This window comes from Triticum aestivum, chromosome 3A (assembly GCF_018294505.1).
Source record: "Triticum aestivum cultivar Chinese Spring chromosome 3A, IWGSC CS RefSeq v2.1, whole genome shotgun sequence".
Lineage (NCBI taxonomy): Eukaryota > Viridiplantae > Streptophyta > Magnoliopsida > Poales > Poaceae > Triticum > Triticum aestivum.
In genome coordinates, this window is record NC_057800.1 from 37,559,563 (window position 1) to 37,578,982 (window position 19,420).

Here is a 19,420-nt window from a genome sequence, read left to right on the forward strand (position 1 = left end):
ACATTAGTATAGTGTAAAAATACTTTTATATTATGAGACGGAGGGAGTAATTCATTATACATCTTATTTTTGTCATGTCTAGGCTTAAGGTAAGACTATCTTAGAGCATCTACAACCGAATCTCCTATTTCTACCTTAGAGCATCTACTTTAGAGCAATTTTTCCTCTGCGGCGGCCCGACGCCACCCTGCCCGCTCTCTACCATTGACGGCAAGGCGGCAACGTGAGCTATGGCGCCCGACACCCCCAACAACGGGCCCTGCTAGAAGCCGTTGTGTGCGGGTGCCTGCACTTCCTAGCACACCGGCACAGTAGCAGCAATGAAAGATAGTGGGATGCCTCTATCGCCATGTAATGAAGGCGGCAGCACAGGACGGAGCGCGACACGAATGCGGGTCATCCAGATCCTCGCTGTAGCCGCCGCCGCCGCCTGCCGAGGACGACGATGCAACGCTCCACCTTGTAATCCATCAGTCCTACACCTCGGCGGAGACAGATGCCTGCCGCCGCCGTCTCAAGAACGCGGCGGCTCTCCGTTGCGCGCTTGAGGAGTCGGCGAAGGTGGCATAGTCGAAGGAGGTGGCGGCGGAGAGAGCTGCCCGGCTCGCAGTAGAGGAGAACCGTGCCGCCCGACGCTTCGCGGGCTTCCTTAGCTCGTCCTCGTCCTCCAGCTCTGACAATGACAACGGCAGTATGACAAGCCGCCCACCACGGATGTGGGCACCACTGACAACCACCGAGACCCCAAGGGGAAGTAACGACGAGGGACTGGTGAACTCTGGCCGCCCCTGTCCGTTTGTATCTAGGTTTTTTAACGTTTATAATTAGCTAAAATTTAAACTGTTTTCGGCCCTACCCATGTCGGAAGTGCTAAGTTTTATGGTACTATATCGTACTTCCTTTGTTCTTAAATATTTGTTTTTTTAAGATTTTAACAAGTGACTACATACAGAGTAAAATGAATGAATCTACACTTTAAAATATGTCTATATACATCCGTATGTGGTAGTTTATTTGAAATCTATAAAAAAACAAATATTTAGGAAGGGAGGGAGTATAATGGACGTAATTTGCATGGGTTTGTGATTGTCCATGCATCGTCAGCGAGCGCGCCCGGACACACCTCACAGTTCATTTTGCGGGGCGTTGATTCGTGATCCAACGGCAGCACACTCTAACACTCTACGCAGCGCCGTACCGGCTGCAGCTCATCATAGCACAGGGCACAGCTCGCACCCGCGGCGTCCGGCACCTGCTCCGGCGACTCACCGCCGGCCCCATGCCCCCTCGCTCCGCACCCATTCCGGCATGGTCAAGCTCCTCGCCGACCTCCTCCACGACGTTCCGCCCGCGACCTGCACCGGCCTCGCCACGCCCCCACCCACATCTCGCTCCTCCTGCTCCAGCCTCCCCACACAGCCTCCCCGCTCTGGCTCTCCCTCCCAGCGCTTTCCGTCTATGCTCACGCCGTCCGTCTCGCCATCTTCCCCGCACGCCGCATCACTCCGAACCAGTATGCGGCTTCCCCATATCGTCCCCAATTTCAAGATTCGTCAGCTCACCCTTGCCCGTGTCCTGTTCGATGAAATGCCGCAGTCCGGTATTTGCCTGGATGAGTATGTTTACACGGCTGGGATTCGGGCTTACAGCGAGGCAGGGAATCTCACTGCACGGAGAGGCTTGTGGCGAGGATTGAGGGTCAAGGTCAGCGTGGTGTCGTATGTACTGCTGTATGGATTGGGCAAGAATCAACGCATTCAGGAGGCAGTGGTAGCCGCCGAGGTAAAGAATAACGTGGTGGTGACTGGGCGCTGCTGTATGGGTTTGGTTGGACAGAGGAGCTGTAAATGGCGTTGAGAATGGCGACATGGCCAGGCTTGCTTTCGTGCCATCAGAGGTCAATTGCTCATTTCTGCTTGGTAGGCTACGAAAGAGGGTATGGCGACGAACATATTTGCATACAATGCATTGCCTGATAACCTGTGCGAGAATGGTATGTTCGGTGAGGCAGACAGGCTTTTCAGTGAGTTGTTAGACAGGGGTCTGGTGCCAAATGAGGTGACTTATGCTATGCTGATACATTGAACTTTGCAAAAGGGGGGTGATGGAGGATGCACTTCATATGTTTGATAGGATGCGGGAGAAGGGAGTCAGAATGACAGTTTATCCATACATTTCCTTAATTAATGATTGCTGCAAAACAGGAGGATTTGGACATGGCAGACGGCCTTTCTGGGCGAGATGGCTAAGATAGGAGTGACACTGAATGTAGCTTCATATTCTCCACTCATAGCCGGTCTATATAGAGAAGGGGGCCTATCCAGTGCCATGGAACTCCACCAGAGATGGCTAAGAAGGTTGTTGCATGGACTACTTATACGTTAACAGCCCTCATCAATGGTTTCTGCCAAATGAAGCTTCTCGGTTGTTTAATAAGATGATTGACAGCAATCTAGCACCAAATGAAACAACTTTTAGTGTCATGATAGAAGGGTATTTCCTGGTAGGTAATATAAAGAGGCATTCCAGTTGTATGATGAAATGGTGGATAGGGGCCTCAAACCTGGCAATTACACAATCTGGGGCTGCCAGAATATACAGTCGCTTCTTTCAGGTGCACAATCTCACTCTAATGTTGTACTTCCTGTCATGTTTTGGTAACTAGATTTTGGTTCGATAATGCTATAACAATTATTGCAACTCTCAGTGATTGTACTCCTGTGGGCAATTGCTTTTTTTCTTTCTGCCGGCTCTTGGAGTTGTTTTTTCCATGTCAGTTTCCCTTTTGCATAGAGGTTGGCTGGTTATTCTAAAAACAGGCCAATTGCATGCTTAATATCAATGCTTTTTGTGTGTGCTGCCTTTAACTTTAACCGCAAGGAATGAAATAAGGAAAGTCAATCTTGAACTATGCCTCCTGCAGTCCTGCTGCTCGACTCTGCCATCTCCAGATCAATCAAGGACGGCCCCCCAAGTGCACATTCTCTAGTAGTACTAGCACTGTCTGGTGTCAGTTGCTGCTTAGACTCTGGTTATATTTTTTTCGAGAATGATTATGTTGGAATGTTGCGAGTACTTGATGAGAATTGATGCGGGATGTGCTAGTATGTAGCTGGGTAACTTGGTTTCACGCACGTTAGAAGGATTACATGTTTTGCTGCTTTTTGAAACTGAATGATATTAATGCATTTCTAGTCTGATTTCTGTTTTGTGACAAATTCCTCGTGCTTTCAAATATATGCATTTCTTACTGGATATGTGAAATATTAAGGTCAATTTCTGTTACTGGGTAATGCCCTCTATGTCTTTTTTTGGTACACATGGATAATACTTTGTTAACAGTCTGACTGCTGATTTGCTTGGAGCAAAAAATTCATGTTGCCAGCCTTCTGGATTGAGGATGTGATTTCTCAAATCTTTGCAAATTTTGAGAACCCATGTAATATGCTGAAATTTGCTATTGCTATAGTAATATTATGTAACACCATTCTACGCTTATCTGATACAGTTGCAAATAAAATAGCCCCGACAACAAATGCTAACTAAAATTACATATGAAACTCCTATTATTGCAGGATCATATAATTCCAGATTGAATGTCTTGAGGCGAGGCTCCCCTTTTGCTCCATGTTCCCCAATATGCTAACCAGCAAACACGAGGTACGCATCTCTGATTGCATGCATCTCTACCGCTGCATCTCTTATCAACATCCGCTCTCGAGGCTGTGTCTTTGAGCAGGATATGCCAAGCCTGAAGACAGAAACCAAGCACTCCTGGATTCTACTAGTCATATCATCCTTTGGTTCTCCATGCAGCCAGATTGTTGGGTCAGCTATCTCCAAGGTTCTATCCGGAAGAGCATCCTCGACAAATGTATGCAGATCCAATGAATCCCCAAACGTATCATCTGTTGGGCTTCTTCCGGTAAACATCTCAAGCAGCAATATGCCAAGGCTATATATATCACCATGAGTGGATACCACAAAGCCTTCTCCATACTCTACAATTATGCAAAGTTTTGTGGTCAGCATGCCATATTTGAGTGAAAAATAAAAGATAGTAATATTCAAAGAATTTCAGTCACCTGGAGCAACATAGCCTATTGAGCCTCTAATTCCAATTGAGCTATATGAATTTTGCATTCCCCCGCTTGTATTTTCCTGAAGGATCCTTGATATGCCAAAGTCTCCAACTCGGGCGCTCATGTTGTCAGAAAGAAGAATGTTGCTTGGCTTAAGGTCGCAATGGATTACCGATGGTTGACAGTAGTTGTGCAGATATTCCACTGCGTCCACAATATCGGCACCAATATCAAGCCTCTGGGCAAGGCTGAGTGTGTTGCTTGTAGCTGGCTCTTTAGATTTTGGATGAAGCCAATCAGCCAAGTTACCATTGGGCATGAACTCAAAAACTAATGCCTTGAACTCTTGACCTTGGTGGTTGATGCTCGAACAAGAGGTAACGATCTTAAGGAGACAACGGTGTCGTATCCTTCTCATGGCCTCACATTCAGTCTCAAAACTCTTGGAATACCTAGATTGACCAAGATTAAACACCTTGACAGCCAATGTTCTTTCCTCATTGTCCAAGACACACTTATAAACCGCTCCATAACTTCCTCTCCCGAGCAAGTTGACTTCTGAAAATTCATTAGTTCCTCTCAATAATACTTGATAGGGAATTCTCTGGTAATGGTCATCAACAATTAAATTTTGTGATAATGTCTTGTGGCTTTGTTTGAGCCTCTTGCAAAGTATCCAAACAAGAACAATAAGTGAAAGTGACAACAAGATTGCTCCGGCTGTTGCTAGAGAAATTACAAGAGACTTTTGCATCTTCTTTTTGTTCTTGCTTAAGGGGCTTGTGGAGCATGGAGCCAAATGAAGTTGAGGTGTACCTCCACACAAATTGACATTCCCATCAACTGCTAAGTAAGTGATGTTTCGGAAAACACCTTCATTTGGCACCTCGCCTTGCAAATTATTGAAGGATACATCCAATTTAAATAATAATGTCAAATTCTGTAGACCTACTGGTATTGACCCTGACAAGTTATTGTGTGCTAGGTACAGTTCCTGCAGGTTTCCAATGCTAGCAAGGGCATCAGGAATATCACCAGATAACTTATTCATGGTCAGGTTCAGTATACTGAGCCCCTTTATATTCTTCAGTGACTGAGGTATGCTTCCCTCAAAGGAATTATTGTCTAATGATAGCCATTGCAACACTATGCAGTTCTGGATACTGTCGGGTATCTTGCCAGATAACTGGTTTCCTGCTAGAATTAGTATGTTAAGGTTTGCCAAGCTACCAACATCATTAGGAATGGGCCCAGAAAATGAATTGTATGACAAATCCAAGTACCAAGATAGGCTGGATAATTTAAAAATCTCTCTGGGAATTGAACCGTTAAGTCGGTGATTCTTTGACAAGTCAAGTACGAAGAGGTTTTTCAACTCCCCCATGCTTGCTGGAATTGGTCCCTCCAAGTTGTTGTTGTATGCATAAAACCTATTCAATTGTGAAAGATTTCCCAGAGATGCCGGTATGAGGCCAGACAACGTATTATTGTACAAGCCCAGCTCAATCAAGTTCTCTAGCTTACCAATGCTATCTGGAATAACTCCTGATATGGAAGTATTTGCTATTAGCACCACACTGAGACCAACCAGATTGCCAATATCTGCGGGTATACTCCCAGAGATCCTAGTGTCATCTAAGTATAACTGTTGGAGAGTTGTCGAGAGGTTTACAATTGAACCTGGTAGTTGTCCTCCAAAGGAATTGTTGCTGAGTATCAATTTCTGCAGTTGGCCGCAGTTTGCCAAAGAAGTGATGAATTCCCACCCCTTGTTGTCGTTCGCTTCAAGCTTATTATCAGCCAAGTTCAGATATTGGAGAGCTCCCATCTTCCCCAATGTGGGAGGCACATACCCACTAAACCCATTCTGCACGAGGCCAAGTGCTACGAGGGAAGAAATGTTTGATACTGAGGAGGGGATGGTTCCTGTGAAGTGATTTCCACCCAAGGCAAGAGTTTTGATCATGGGGAACTTGCTTCCGATATCATCCGGAATGCTTCCGTACAGCATGTTTACCCCTACATTAAGTACTTCCAGAGATGACAAGTTGTAGAGAGAATCTGAAAGCATACCAGAGAGGTTGTTTCTGACGACAGTGAACTGCCGCATGTTGTGGAGGGTGCCGAGCCCTGGCGGGATTGAGCCCACGAGTTGGTTAAGGCCGAGATCAAGGTTTTGCAGATAGGACAGATTGGCCAGCGATTCCGGGATGGGCCCTGTGAAGCTGTTGTTTCTCAGCGAGACTACTTCCAGGGACGCGAGCTTGTCCCCGAGCTCGGTCGGGATGCGCCCGCCAAGCTTGTTGTTGCGCAGTCTCATCTCGGTCATGCTCACGCAGGAGCTAAGGTTCACAGGGAACGTGCCGGAGAAGGAGTTGTCGCTCAAGTCGAGTCTCCGCAGGCGACGGAGCCGGCCGAGGCTTGCTGGAATCTCCCCATGGAACCAGTTGAAGCTCAGGTTGAGCGTCCGCAGGAACGTGAGGTTCCCGAGGGCTGGGGAGAGCGCTCCGACGAGCGCCCTGCCGTCCAAGCGCAGCGCCACCGCCCGCTTCGGCGTCCAGTGGCTGCACGTCACGCCCTCCCAGCTGCAGAAGCCGGTGCTGCTGTTCCAGGAGGCCAGCGAGCCGCCGTCGCTGATCTGCTCTCTGAAAGCAAGCAGTGCGGCCTCGTCGCCGGCGCTCACCACAGCGATTGTCAGAGCGAGCACTAGTGACCACGGCAAGCTCATGATCCCCATTGCCATGCCCATACTGGTTCCAACTATGGGCGTCTCCAAATAGCAGTTTCTTCCTCTTCAGATATAACCTGATGTGGTCACACGTGCCTTGCCGCCTTGCATTTATTTATTCGTCTGAAAGCATAGCGCTGAAACTTCAACAGCGCCTTCACCGCTCGGCTGACTTTCAGGAATGATGTAGACCTTGAGTCCTCTTTTTGACAAATCTGCAGGATTGCTTCTCTGGAGTTGACAACCACCTGCACGTCGAATCGATCAGCGATAACCACGACGAGCCGACGACAGCCTAACGGTGCCACACAGGGATTGAGCCGAAGATGCTCGGGGCCGAAGTTCCACACGGACGCACGGTCGAAAACCGTTGCAACTACGGTATTCCTCAGTAGTTTGAAAATCCGATGGATAGAAAGCTGATGTGTCTGTCTCGTTCCTTCAGAGCTTCTCCTAAATCAAAACGTGGCAGTAGATAGGTGCATGTATCTGGAAGATAGGGTTCAGAATTCAGATGATTTGCTTCGGTTTATTCATATTATTTCTATCTATCTCTGGCTTCCGTCCGTTGACGCTCTCTGCATGTATCTGGTGTGTTGAGAACAGGGGGATATGTTCCGTGGACAGGTGCGCTGTTTGCCTTGCTGATATGTTCCGTTTTAATACTCGGTCACACTTGGTGTGCTATTGCCTCGCTGATATAATATCTCTCCAGTTAGCTTCTTTTGTTGACTCTGTGAGGCTCAATTCAAACTCCTCCTGCCGAGGAACTGTCGGTGTTCATATTCTAGTCTTCTTGATCTGATCCGGCGCACTGGGCGTTCCTGAAACTGTTGGAGATTGGTGCTGATGCATTTCTGATTCATGGTTTCGTTTTTACTGAAGGTTTAGGCTGTTCTGCTTTCCTAATCTTATATTATCTCTTTAACTTAATATAAGACGTTTTTTTGACAGTGAGGAAGTATTGTCAAGTATACCCATTTTCTTTTACTCTGCCTTTGTGGCGCAGTCTGAATTCTCTGTATACCGATCATATCTGAAGCATGAACCAGCGTTGCCTGCACAGCATGTGTACGGTTTCAGAACGGAAATCAATCGAGCTATAAGTATGAGCAACTCCATTGCGGTCTAATTTGTTCAGAATGGAGATGAAAACTTTGATTGGTTCGCATCATACCTTATAGCTATGAAAAGCTAGTCCATTTAACCCTTATATTTTTCTTTTACTGCAGTAGTTATGATTCCAAAATGTGCTGGCCTCTTCAGACAGCTGTTGGATGTACTTAAGCTAGAGGGATGGGCTCTATGTGGAAAGAAGCAAAAACAGATTTTAAAAATAGAAAAAAGGGAAAAGTTGTCAGGAGTGGGATTTGAACCCACGCCCTTTCGGACCAGTACCTGAAACTGGCGCCTTAGACCAACTCGGCCATCTTGACGTTGTGTCCGCTTTAAAAAACAAATTACTTATACGGCAGAATCTCCTACAAGTAAACACCTGGTTTATATTGGTGCCTGGTTTTGTTGAAGCTCCAATTTACACAAACGTGTGTGGGAGAAACTTAAAGCTGAGGTGCCTTTTCTCTTCTTTTATCATTCATATTTAGTTTGTAATACTACTATTTCTCAGAACAAACAACTCAAATATAAGCCGAACAAACACATGATGTCCCACAACAGAAGTCATTAACTATGTAGAGGCATGATCATAATTTCGTTCCAGTTTTATTCAAAATTTCTTGCCTCACTTTCCCCAATGTTTTTGTCTTGGCTTTCAAAATAAGAGTTGATGATAACTACTGGAAAGGTATTAACGATAAGTATTCCGGCTACAAATACTCATATGTTTTGTCCATAACCTTTTACCTCGTGAAAGATTGAGAATTTGCGGGTAGCTTTTGTGGATGAAGCAAACTTGAACTCGCCAGTTGTGTTGTCAAATGTTACGCCATCTATTCCAATTTGTGTTGTGTGAATTACTTTGAAATATATATGGAGTAAAAGTATTTGTGGTGAATTACTCTAGATATCATAGTTTCAAGATTAAGAAACATCCTTCAATTTTGCAATCATATTTAAGAAATATCATTTAACTGTTATTGTTGCTTCAGGCATACTGCCTGCTGCTTCTCCAAGAGGTGTTTATGCGTGCTGTTAAGACAACATGCCGTAGATACTTTGATATATAGAAGCATATTTTGATAGGGAACTACTAGTGTTGTGACATTTTTTATAAATATGTGTCGATGCAGCTAAAGGGAAGTTGGAGCATGTTACAATATGGTTGTCCTGGGAGGTATAATGCACGTGGATTTTAGGCTAAGAAGATGGAAAGTAGAATTCACAACAAAAATCTTGTTGAAGAACTTCTACAAAACTTTTATCCAGCGACCATCCTAACTAAAAATCCATAAGGCTCGAACCAGCTTCACACTATCTTTCTGGGCACCAACTAATATTTACATGTTTATAATTATCGAGATATTTATGTGTTAGTTCATGCAAATTTACTTGCATGTTTCATGCCTAAATGTATTTATAGAAATTGCTACAGTTCTATAGAAAAAAATAGATGGACGTGGCAATGTGCACATATGATGTCCTTCTTTTTGTTCGTAGTTAAATAATACACGCCCTTCTATTGCATGTCCAGGTTGCAAAACACTTGTGTTCATGTAGATAAGTCCAAGCTCTGTATATTCATGAGGTACTCTCTGGTCGCCAACGGCGGTCGACCTCCATGGAGGTGGGTATTTTGAAAAAAATCAAAAAACATATTTTAAAGTTTCAAAAAATTCTGAAAAAAATCATACATGTTAATATGGATGTATTCTACATATGTGTAAATTTTTAAGATGAAATACATTATGATGAGAGCTACACAAAAAAGACAAATCGCGTTTTTCAGACTGATGAACAGTGCGAACACTGTTCACTATTAGAAATGCAGGTTTTTCTCTTTTTTGTGTAGCTCTCACCATAATGTATTTCGTTGTCAGATTTTATACACATGTAGGATACATCCATATGAATGTGTAGAATTTTTTTCAGAATTTTTTGAAGCTCCAAAATATAATTATTGAAATTTTCAAAATAACCACCTCCATGGAGGTCGCCCGCCAAAAGCCCTCACTCTGCGGTTATGCCCCTATTAACTTGTTTCTTATCTAACTTATTACAATTGGTTTAAGAAGAGATCTTTAACATTTCATGTTTCTTGCTTGGTAAGGCTTGTGTTTATCCAAAAAAGGTTAAACACTTATCCGGAGATAAGGCCAATAATAGATCACAAGGACATGGTACCAAGTCATTTATAAGATACCTGGTTGCAAGTTAATAACTTAATAATTTAGTTTTACTCAATTGCAGAAAAGTGTTGGAAGTTAGGGTACTACTTAACTGTGCATCTTTTGAAGAAAATAATCTCATGCTACGCGCTAATAGTTAAACATCATCTTTAGTGGATAAAAAAAAGATTATCAATGTGTTAATTTCTCGTCACGTGTTATGTATGATGACCATTGATTCCACTAGAGATACTAAACCATTTAGATGCCCCGGTGTCTTGTCATACCGTGCCGCCTTGTGCACTTCCTTGCCTATCAATGATTTGATTTCTAGCCATGTTATGGTCCTTGTAGAGAATGAGCAAAGTATATGTAGTTGTCTTTGGTCATGTTGACATCACTTGCAAGCTCTTAGTTTATCCTCGATCATGTATCAAATAGTTTTATTTTCTAACTTATGTATACACATTTATCTCACATTTTGGCCTTCTAATTTTTTAGTATTTAATTTTCATGTTCTATGCCAATATATTTGCAATAATGTCTATCATTCATCAAAAAATGGGCGAGCATGGCCACTATATATCTTTTTTTAATATTTGGTTGACCATTTACTGTAGATGTTATAGTTGTGCCCACAGTATTTAGTACCTATAACTTTGCTTTGCCCCTTTTGCTTCCTCGCCCCACCGTGGTTCACAGCCTTTGCTATTTCTATAGAAAACCAAACTATTACTAACCTTCTTACGATATAACATATTCCTACAAAATATACAATCAACCTTTTTTCATTGGTAGTTAAATTCTCATGTCAAATAAACATGCTAAAATATGCAACAGTAGATAAATTCCAGGTTTCAAAATTCACAACGCGAAACACGATTCATGGGCGTGAGGATTATATTGCAGGCTTAAAATACTAAGCCTACATGTAATTAAATCATTAACTAACATTAAAATGTCATAATGGATGGACGCAGCAACGCGCGCCTCCAACGATCTAGTTATTCCTATACTGGGATGCCACCACCTTGCCGCCCCAATCCAGATACATAGACTACCTAGAGAAAGCATGAATCAAGTCGCCCATGCTGCTGCACGCCAGATTTGGGACCGAGGTAGACAACACCGCCGTTCAGGTCCACACTCTAATGTCCTTTTCTCTGGTGACCAAGCTAGGGCATCTTGTCACTGGAGGTCGTCCTCGCGCCGGATCTTAGGTCCTCCAAGTGTGATGTACTAGCGCCGCTGGCGAGCACTGCTAGTCGAAGACCTCCGCATCTTGACCACGCTTCCCCGGCACACACACCACAACAGCCCACCAACCAGTGGCACACCAAGCCCCTATGATCAAAACCTCCCGGTCGGATCCAACGCCGAACGGGCTTTGCCCAACTACTCACTCTGGTGGCGGCAAGAGGGAAGGTAGACGGGTTGGCGGCTAGTGATTGTTATCGCATCTTCCCTCCTTCCTTGCTGCAAGTTTTATCCAAAAACAATAAGCGTTTTGTCTCGGTCCTACTCCCGGATGTTTCTTGTACTTTAATATACATATTTTTTTTTTCGTTTTTGGTATGGGTTATTTTAAACAAGATAACGAATAAAAACAATGAAAAAAATGTCAAGAGTGGGATTTGAACCCGCGCCCTTTCGGACCAGTACCTGAAACTGGCGCCTTAGACCAACTCGGCCATCTTGACGTTTGTGCCAATAAACGAAATTACTTTATATAATCTGACACTAGTTCCCAAACTCAATCTCACAAACTCACAATTGTTTTCATTTTACTTTGAACTATTTGGTTCGGTAAAGTTGCAGGGAGAATGACTGTATACATAATTTAGAAAATCCTTAGCCTCCCCGTGGAGCAAACCACCCGCGCGCGCTATAATCTTAAGGTGTGATGTATGCTTCTCAAGCTTCACATGGTCAGGGCTTTTGACTCCGTCTCTTGGCCCTTCCTCCTCATACACCCTCAGTCAACTCGACTTTGGCCCTTACTAACGGGAGTTGATCTTTCTCTTCTCGTCTTCGACATGCACGTGTATGCTTTAACGGCGTGCCGGGTTTACCGATTGGTCACGATAAGGGGCTTCGTTAGGGCAACCCCTTATCATGTATGCTATTTACGCTTGTCATGAACGTCCTCGACTCCATGATCCAACTTAAGGTACAACGTGGGATCTTCCACCGCCTTACTACGCGTCATGTGTCATCTATCGTCTCCCTCTGTGCCAATGATATAGTGATCCTCACTCAGACAGACGCAATATCCTTGCCATTAGGGAGCTCCTTTGAGTCTTTGGCGTTGCTTCCAGACTGCACACCAACTACTCCGGATACAATGTTCGCTGGATAGCTGACCATCATTTGAAACGAGATGACATGTTCCATCTCGAATTTCCCTATTCACTACCTCGGTCTTCCCCTCTCCGTTCGAAAGGTACCTATGTGTGTTTGCTTGCTTCTGCTGGTTGATGGGTTGAGAAGAAGCTGCCACTTGGAGGGCTTCCATGTCGTCGAAGGGGGGGGGGGGGCACTAGCTGGCCAGACACGTGTTTTGCACAATGCGAGTGCACTTCCTTATGGTGATCGCCCTCAACAAGTCCATCCTCAGGCACACGAATTGTGTCATTCACATCTTCCTTTGGGTTGGCTAGAAGGACGACCAAAGTCCCACGCTATCTGATCCTATGCACTCTGTTTTAGGGATGAAAATGAAGCGGAAACGGACGGAACTGAGTGCTATCATATTTGTTTTCATATTTTTTTGCAGAAGCAGAAACGAATACAGAAACCCCGGAAATGAATACGGAAACTAATACTATCGGAAACGGACACGGAGTGAATACAAAGCGGATACGGAAACAGAAATAGGCATTGATCGGAACTTAAAACCCCTTGAATCATAGATAAATACACACAAAAACAAACAAATTTAATGAGTTGTTAACATGGCTACAAAATAATATCATTATTTTAGCAATTAGCGTAGTATTGTAGTAGTACCGGACAATTGCGTATAGGGTCAAGCTGAGTACATGTGTGGTAGTAGAAGTTGGGCCTTAGACCATTCTACTAATTGTGTCATTGTGTTCTCTTTGGTGTTTGGGCTACAAAGCATCTACATGTCTATAGTAAAAACAAAAATTCCATATTCACGGAAACGGAAAGTTCCATTTCCATGCATGTTCCACCGGAAAACACCGTTCCGTTTTTGTTTTCGTTTCCGCATAAAAGATTCCATTTACACTTCCTTTTGCAAATTTCCGTTTCCGTTTTCATATTTCCTCTCCGTTTCCATTTTTTCTCCGGAAAAACGAAAAGTTTCCACTCCATTTTCATCCCTACTATGTTTGAGTATGACATAGACAAAATTGAATCGTGTGCTTAGAAAAAGAGAATAAGGAAAAGAGAAATGGTCATGGCGGCAGCCACATGGAAAGTAGATGACACACCGTATGTTGTTGCATAAGCTTTATCGTGTTTGATTATTATACGGCTGTATAATATTTACTATTAAATATAAATAGCATAATATATTAAAAATTCTCATGGATATTTGCACGTTGATATGGGTCTTGTCCATGTAAGTATGTTGCATACTGAGGTGACGTACTTTTATGTTATAGTAAGAAAAAAGGTAAGCGTGGTGGACGCGGACGTTTGGTTCACGGGTGTATCTACACCCTATATGGAGAAAAAAAAGTAATTCAATAAAATGTTTAAAAATTATGAAAATATTTTTGAAATAAACTTGACCTTTCATTGTACTTGTGAGAAAAATTTCACAAGAACAAAACCCCCTTTGACTTCTTTTTAAAAAAGACAAAATTTTGGCCAAAATAGTGTGAATAGTGACCTATAATAAAAAAACTTTTTTGCCATGAAGTCAACTTTGGTTTTTTTGGTGAAAATTTATATAGTAGTGCAAAAGAATGTCAACTTTACTGAAAAAGAAACTTCTAAACTATTTTGATTTTTTGTTAAGTTATTAAAAAATAATCTTCATATAAGGTGTATATACAACCAGGAACCAACGTATATTTCCCTTAGCGTGGCTAACTATTTAGGTGTAGACTATTTCATTGCATTTTCTAAGCCAATAATGAAGATCATCTGGTACTGTTCCCTTCTCCAACGCCGAGAGCCAGCCCTACCTTCACAACGTTATCTGATCCTATGCACTCTGTTTTAGGGATGAAAATGAAGCGGAAACGGACGGAACTGAGTGCTATCATATTTGTTTTCATATTTTTTGCAGAAGCAGAAACGAATACAGAAACCCCGAAAATGAATACGGAAACTAATACTACCGGAAACGGACACGGAGTGAATACAAAGCGGATACGGAAACAGAAATAGGCATTGATCGGAACTTAAAACCCCTTGAATCATAGATAAATACACACAAAAACAAACAAATTTAATGAGTTGTTAACATGGCTACAAAATAATATCATTATTTTAGCAACTTAGCGTAGTATTGTAGTAGTACCGGACAATTGCGTATAGGGTCAAGCTGAGTACATGTGTGGTAGTAGAAGTTGGGCCTTAGACCATTCTACTAATTGTGTCATTGTGTTCTCTTTGGTGTTTGGGCTACAAAGCATCTACATGTCTATAGTAAAAACAAAAATTCCATATTCACGGAAACGGAAAGTTCCATTTCCATGCATGTTCCACCGGAAAACACCGTTCCGTTTTTGTTTTCGTTTCCGCATAAAAGATTCCATTTACACTTCTTTTTGCAAATTTCCGTTTCCATTTCCATATTTCCTCTCCGTTTTCATTTTTTCTCCGGAAAAACGAAAAGTTTCCACTCCATTTTCATCCCTACTATGTTTGAGTATGACATAGACAAAATTGAATCGTGTGCTTAGAAAAAGAGAATAAGGAAAAGAGAAATGGTCATGGCGGCAGCCACATGGAAAGTAGATGACACACCGTATGTTGTTGCATAAGCTTTATCGTGTTTGATTATTATACGGCTGTAAAATATTTACTATTAAATATAAATAGCATAATATATTAAAAATTCTCATGGATATTTGCACGTTGATATGGGTCTTGTCCATGTAAGTATGATGCATACTGAGGTGACGTACTTTTATGTTATAGTAAGAAAAAAGGTAAGCGTGGTGGACGCGGACGTTTGGTTCACGGGTGTATCTACACCCTATATGGAGAAAAAAAAGTAATTCAATAAAATGTTTAAAAATTATGAAAATATTTTTGAAATAAACTTGACCTTTCATTGTACTTGTGAGAAAAATTTCACAAAAACAAAACCCCCTTTGACTTCTTTTTAGAAAAGACAAAATTTTGGCCAAAATAGTGTGAATAGTGACCTATAATAAAAAAACTTTTTTGCCATGAAGTCAACTTTGGTTTTTTTGGTGAAAATTTATATAGTAGTGCAAAAGAATGTCAACTTTACTGAAAAAGAAACTTCTAAACTATTTTGATTTTTTGTTAAATTATTAAAAAATAATCTTCATATAAGGTGTATATACAACCAGGAACCAACGTATATTTCCCTTAGCGTGGCTAACTATTTAGGTGTAGACTATTTCATTGCATTTTCTAAGCCAATAATGAAGATCATTTGGTATTGTTCCCTTCTCCAACGCCGAGAGCCAGCCCTACCTTCACAACGTTCCTTCCCATCATCGCCTCCACCCTCCAGCGCAGTGGCCATGGCCCTCGCCTCTCTTCCTCCTTTCCCCGGGATCCGGACCCTCCCTTTCCCCGCTAGCTCGCCAAGGCGCCAAGCTCGGGTCCTCTTAATTTCGTGGAGCACTGACTCAGAGCATCTACAGCCGTTCAGCCCCCCAGGGCGCCGAAAAAAAGTGCCCTGGGGGCGAACCGGCGCTAGATCGGCCTCCGGGGACGACCTAGCTCCCAGCCACACCCCCAGGCGCCCCCAACCCGCGGCAAATTCGAACGTAGTATTCCCGCTCACAAAATAGACGCCACAAATCCGGCGATTATGCGGCCACAGTTCGGCGATCGAATAAAAAGTTTGACGTTCAAAAAGAAAGGACGCACGTGCAGCTCATCAGACGACGAGGTCGGCCTTCGGCGTCGGGGAGTCGGCCTGCGCGGGCTTGGCGGGGTCGGAGCTTCTTCTGTGCTGGGCGGCATCGGCGTGGCTTCTGTGCTGCGGGGAGTCGTGGAGGCATCATCGCTCGGGCTTGGCGGCGTGGGCGTGGGCGTGGGCGTGGGCGTGGGAGTTGGCGGCGCCGTCGACGACAGCTGGTTCAGGATGAGACCACGCTCCGCCAAGTACCACGCCTTGACCGCCTCGTCGTTGCTCTGGAGCATGTCCTCCCCGCCCAGCAGGAAAGCCAGGTCGGTGTTCCTCTTCTTCGCGGCGACGTTGGTCCAGAGTAGGTCGAGCTTGACGGCGCTGCTTGTCATCAACGCCGACCACCGCACCTCGGTCTTCTCTTCACGCAGGACGACCCGAGCCTGTGCGTCGGCTAGGCAATGCTCGATGGACTCCTGCACCCGCGCGGTAGCCGCATCGACGTGTTTCGCCTTGTTGGCCCCTTTGTTACCGGTCGGTCGCCCCTCTGACGCGCCCGGCGTCGGCGCGTCCGTCTTGTAGGTCTCCTTGGCCTTGTCGAGGGTACGCCGGACTTCCGCCCACTTCTCGCACTTGTCAATGCGCTTGTAAACGTGGAGGTACTTGAACTATTGGTCGCGGTTGCCTAGGTGATACAAGGCGAACATGCGCACCAGCTGCGCGGAGGAACAAACAGTTGGCGGGTGCGCACGGCGAATAGAAGCGAGAGACCGGCGTGCCGTACCTGATTCTCGATGTTGGCGCCACTCTTCGGGCGAGCCGCGATCTCCTCGACGATCCCATGCCATTTGTTGCACGCCGCCTGGATGAGCCCCCAATGGTTTGTCATTGCCTTCGCCCCGCGCTGCATGTAGAGGCCTTTAAAGTAGGGGTCGACGAGCGCCGCTTGCGCTCGTCGAGCTCGTCCTTGATGCGTTCCCAGTATGTCTCGATGCTCTTGTTCGTGCCGGTGGTCGGGTCGAGGCAGACGACTTTCCATGCTTCGGCGAGGCATTTCTGTTCCTTGGACGTCCACTTAATGCGCGGCTCGCCGGTCCTGGTGGCCCCCTTCTTCTTCTTGTGCCTCCTCGCCGGGACAGTTGCCGGCTCCTCCTCCTCCTCCTCCGGCTCCTCCTCGCCGTACTCGAGCTTGCCGTCCATGCCGCCGCTGAAGTCCATCGTGTCGTCCTGGGTAGCGAACGGCGCGGCAAAAACGCCTGGGGAGGGCCTGTTAGGGCCGTGGCTGGAGATGCTCTCACGATGCACTACTGAAAGTAATTTTGGGAATTCAGCACGACTGCCCACAGTGTTCTCTTCGTAATCCCATACTGTCGTGTATGCTTATCCATCTGCTGTTAATGTAGTCCATGTCTAATGTTTTCTCTACAGATGTGTTCAGATGATCTGTGGTTTAATGTAGTCCATATCTAATGTTTTCTCTACAGATGTGTTCAGATGATTTGTGGTTCAGTCTGAACTATTTGTCTGCCGATCCTTATCTCAAGCGTGAGCTAAGCGTTGCCTGCATTTTTTTTAAGAAGTACACGCAACTCCATTGCACTCTGATTTGTTCATCAGTGCTACATAGAAGTACAAACTTTGGTTGGTTCGCGTCATACCGTATAAGCCAAGACACTCCAGTTGACGGTGTGTTTAGCAGCTTATGTCGTACACCTGTGGGACGTAGTATTTTACATAGAGGGATGCACTATTTAAACAAGAAAAATGAAGAAAAATACAAAATCAAAAACATGTCAAGAGTGGGATTTGAACCCACGCCCTTTCGGACCAGTACCTGAAACTGGCGCCTTAGACCAACTCGGCCATCTTGACATTCGATCACAAAGTCGAAAATAGGATTCATATAGTACAAACGATAGGTCTGAAGCTCACGAATGTCACATTGTTTTCGTTTTACCTTTCATCTGATGTGCTTGAGTTATTTGCTTCGGTAAGGTTGCAGAGAGAATGCAAAAATGTATGCAAAATTTAGCAATTCCTTGGAACAATCTCAAGGGGTCGTATATCTATATGTTCTATATACCTAATACCTAATACCTATATCTATACCTAATAATATTAAAAGAAGGATTCTTTCATAGTTCTTCATACGCCATCCTTTTATATCTGTTAATGTTATGTAAGATTGACGGTTGAGATTTAAAAGAACCTGTTTCAAACCTTTTTTTTTTTTGTGGCTGACCTGTCCCAAACCTTAATCTTATCCGCGTGGTAATCTCTTCTCTCCTATCTAAAGAAAAGAGTACCGCTCCCTGTTCCACTCCTCTTTCGTCAAGACTTTCCCAAGCGATCGATCCTTTCCACGCGATCGATCTCATCGCCCTTTTTTTAGACAAATCGATCTCACCGCTGTTTTTTTTAGCAAAATCTCAGTGCTGGTCTTTTTTTTTTTGAGAAGAGTCTCAGCGCTGGTCAATCGGATCGATGGAACGAGCAGCAGCCTAGCGCTCAATTGGACCAAGCCCACACATGCGACCCAGCAGCCTAGCGCGCGACACAGGCCCAGCCAGCAGCGCACTCTTTGAACAAAAAGCCAGCAGCGCACGATAAAAAATAAAAGAACGATCCAGGCTTTTTAGCGCCAGCAATACATCCAATCGGTTGATTGGAGCCTGGCTAAAGAAACGTTTTTTTTTGGCCTTTCCCACTCTCTACATCTGCATTGCCGGCTTCGGATTGGTTTAACTAACGTGAGTTTTTCAAATGAAAAAACACCGAGTACATGCGTATAGAAATCAAGTCGTCTACAAGGCTGTTGAAGTATGCATCTTACAAAAGGATTCTGAATTTATTCATTACAGAGTCCGTATAAATAAAAAAACTGAAAAAGGGAGTCCATGTACAACTTGCACGCCATCATGGATATATATAGCTTAGCTGCGACGGGAATGACCATCGATGTTGTTTTGTCTCCCGATTCCTCCAAGATGCGATGCCGCGCTCGGCTCCATAGCCGTCACATGAGATGTAGATGTTGCTCCTCGTGAGATGTAGAAATCGCCGGGGGACATCCAAGCATGAGGTGGATGGCCAAATCACTGGAGAAGATTACAATGTCGTATCAGGAATTTTTTTTCTTCCAATTACAATGAATTCATTTTTATAAGGGGCGAGAATAATTAGGGGTGTGCAAGGATTTATTTCTCCCGTTGCAATGTACACGCATATTTTTTTACATATATTAAAATTTATGAACATTTTTTAATTGACTAATCTTTTTTAAAATTTGTGAGCT

The 19,420-nt window shown here is 44.1% G+C and overlaps 1 protein-coding gene, 1 long non-coding RNA gene and 3 other non-coding genes across 6 annotated transcripts; 1 reads left to right on the forward strand and 4 right to left on the reverse strand.

Annotated features, from left to right (window-relative positions):
- Positions 1-1,211: 1,211 nt before the first annotated feature.
- Positions 1,212-5,463, forward strand: LOC123060067 (uncharacterized). Of its 2 annotated transcripts, XR_006427715.1 has the most exons (4): positions 1,212-2,614; positions 3,576-4,932; positions 5,068-5,134; positions 5,237-5,463. It is a non-coding gene; the product is annotated as an uncharacterized lncRNA (long non-coding RNA). The 2 variants fall into 2 exon arrangements; XR_006427714.1 differs by having other exon boundaries at positions 5,068-5,300.
- LOC123060066 (probable LRR receptor-like serine/threonine-protein kinase At3g47570) lies at positions 3,643-6,819 on the reverse strand. Its single transcript, XM_044482632.1, has 2 exons — positions 4,086-6,819; positions 3,643-4,001 (listed from the first exon to the last, which is right to left on the reverse strand). The coding sequence occupies exons 1-2, from the start codon at positions 6,817-6,819 to the stop codon at positions 3,643-3,645; spliced, it is 3,093 nt and encodes a 1,030-aa protein (XP_044338567.1).
- A 1,346-nt stretch (positions 6,820-8,165) lies between these two features.
- Positions 8,166-8,246, reverse strand: TRNAL-CAG (transfer RNA leucine (anticodon CAG)). Its single transcript has one exon. It is a non-coding gene; the product is annotated as a tRNA-Leu (tRNA).
- Positions 8,247-11,713: 3,467 nt separating this feature from the next.
- On the reverse strand, positions 11,714-11,794 carry TRNAL-CAG (transfer RNA leucine (anticodon CAG)). The gene has a single exon. It is a non-coding gene; the product is annotated as a tRNA-Leu (tRNA).
- Positions 11,795-17,916: 6,122 nt separating this feature from the next.
- TRNAL-CAG (transfer RNA leucine (anticodon CAG)) lies at positions 17,917-17,997 on the reverse strand. The gene has a single exon. It is a non-coding gene; the product is annotated as a tRNA-Leu (tRNA).
- Between the last annotated feature and the right edge of the window lie 1,423 nt (positions 17,998-19,420).

What these genes read in the sequence shown, in the direction of transcription:
- LOC123060066 (XM_044482632.1), bottom strand. Translation starts at nt 6,819, where the DNA reads ATGGGGATCATGAGCTTGCCGTGGTCACTAGTGCTCGCTCTGACAATC. An exon ending in AATAGGCTATGTTGCTCCAG is followed by an intron (nt 4,002 to 4,085) that starts GTGACTGAAATT and finishes GCATAATTGTAG; the next exon opens with AGTATGGAGAAGGCTTTGTG.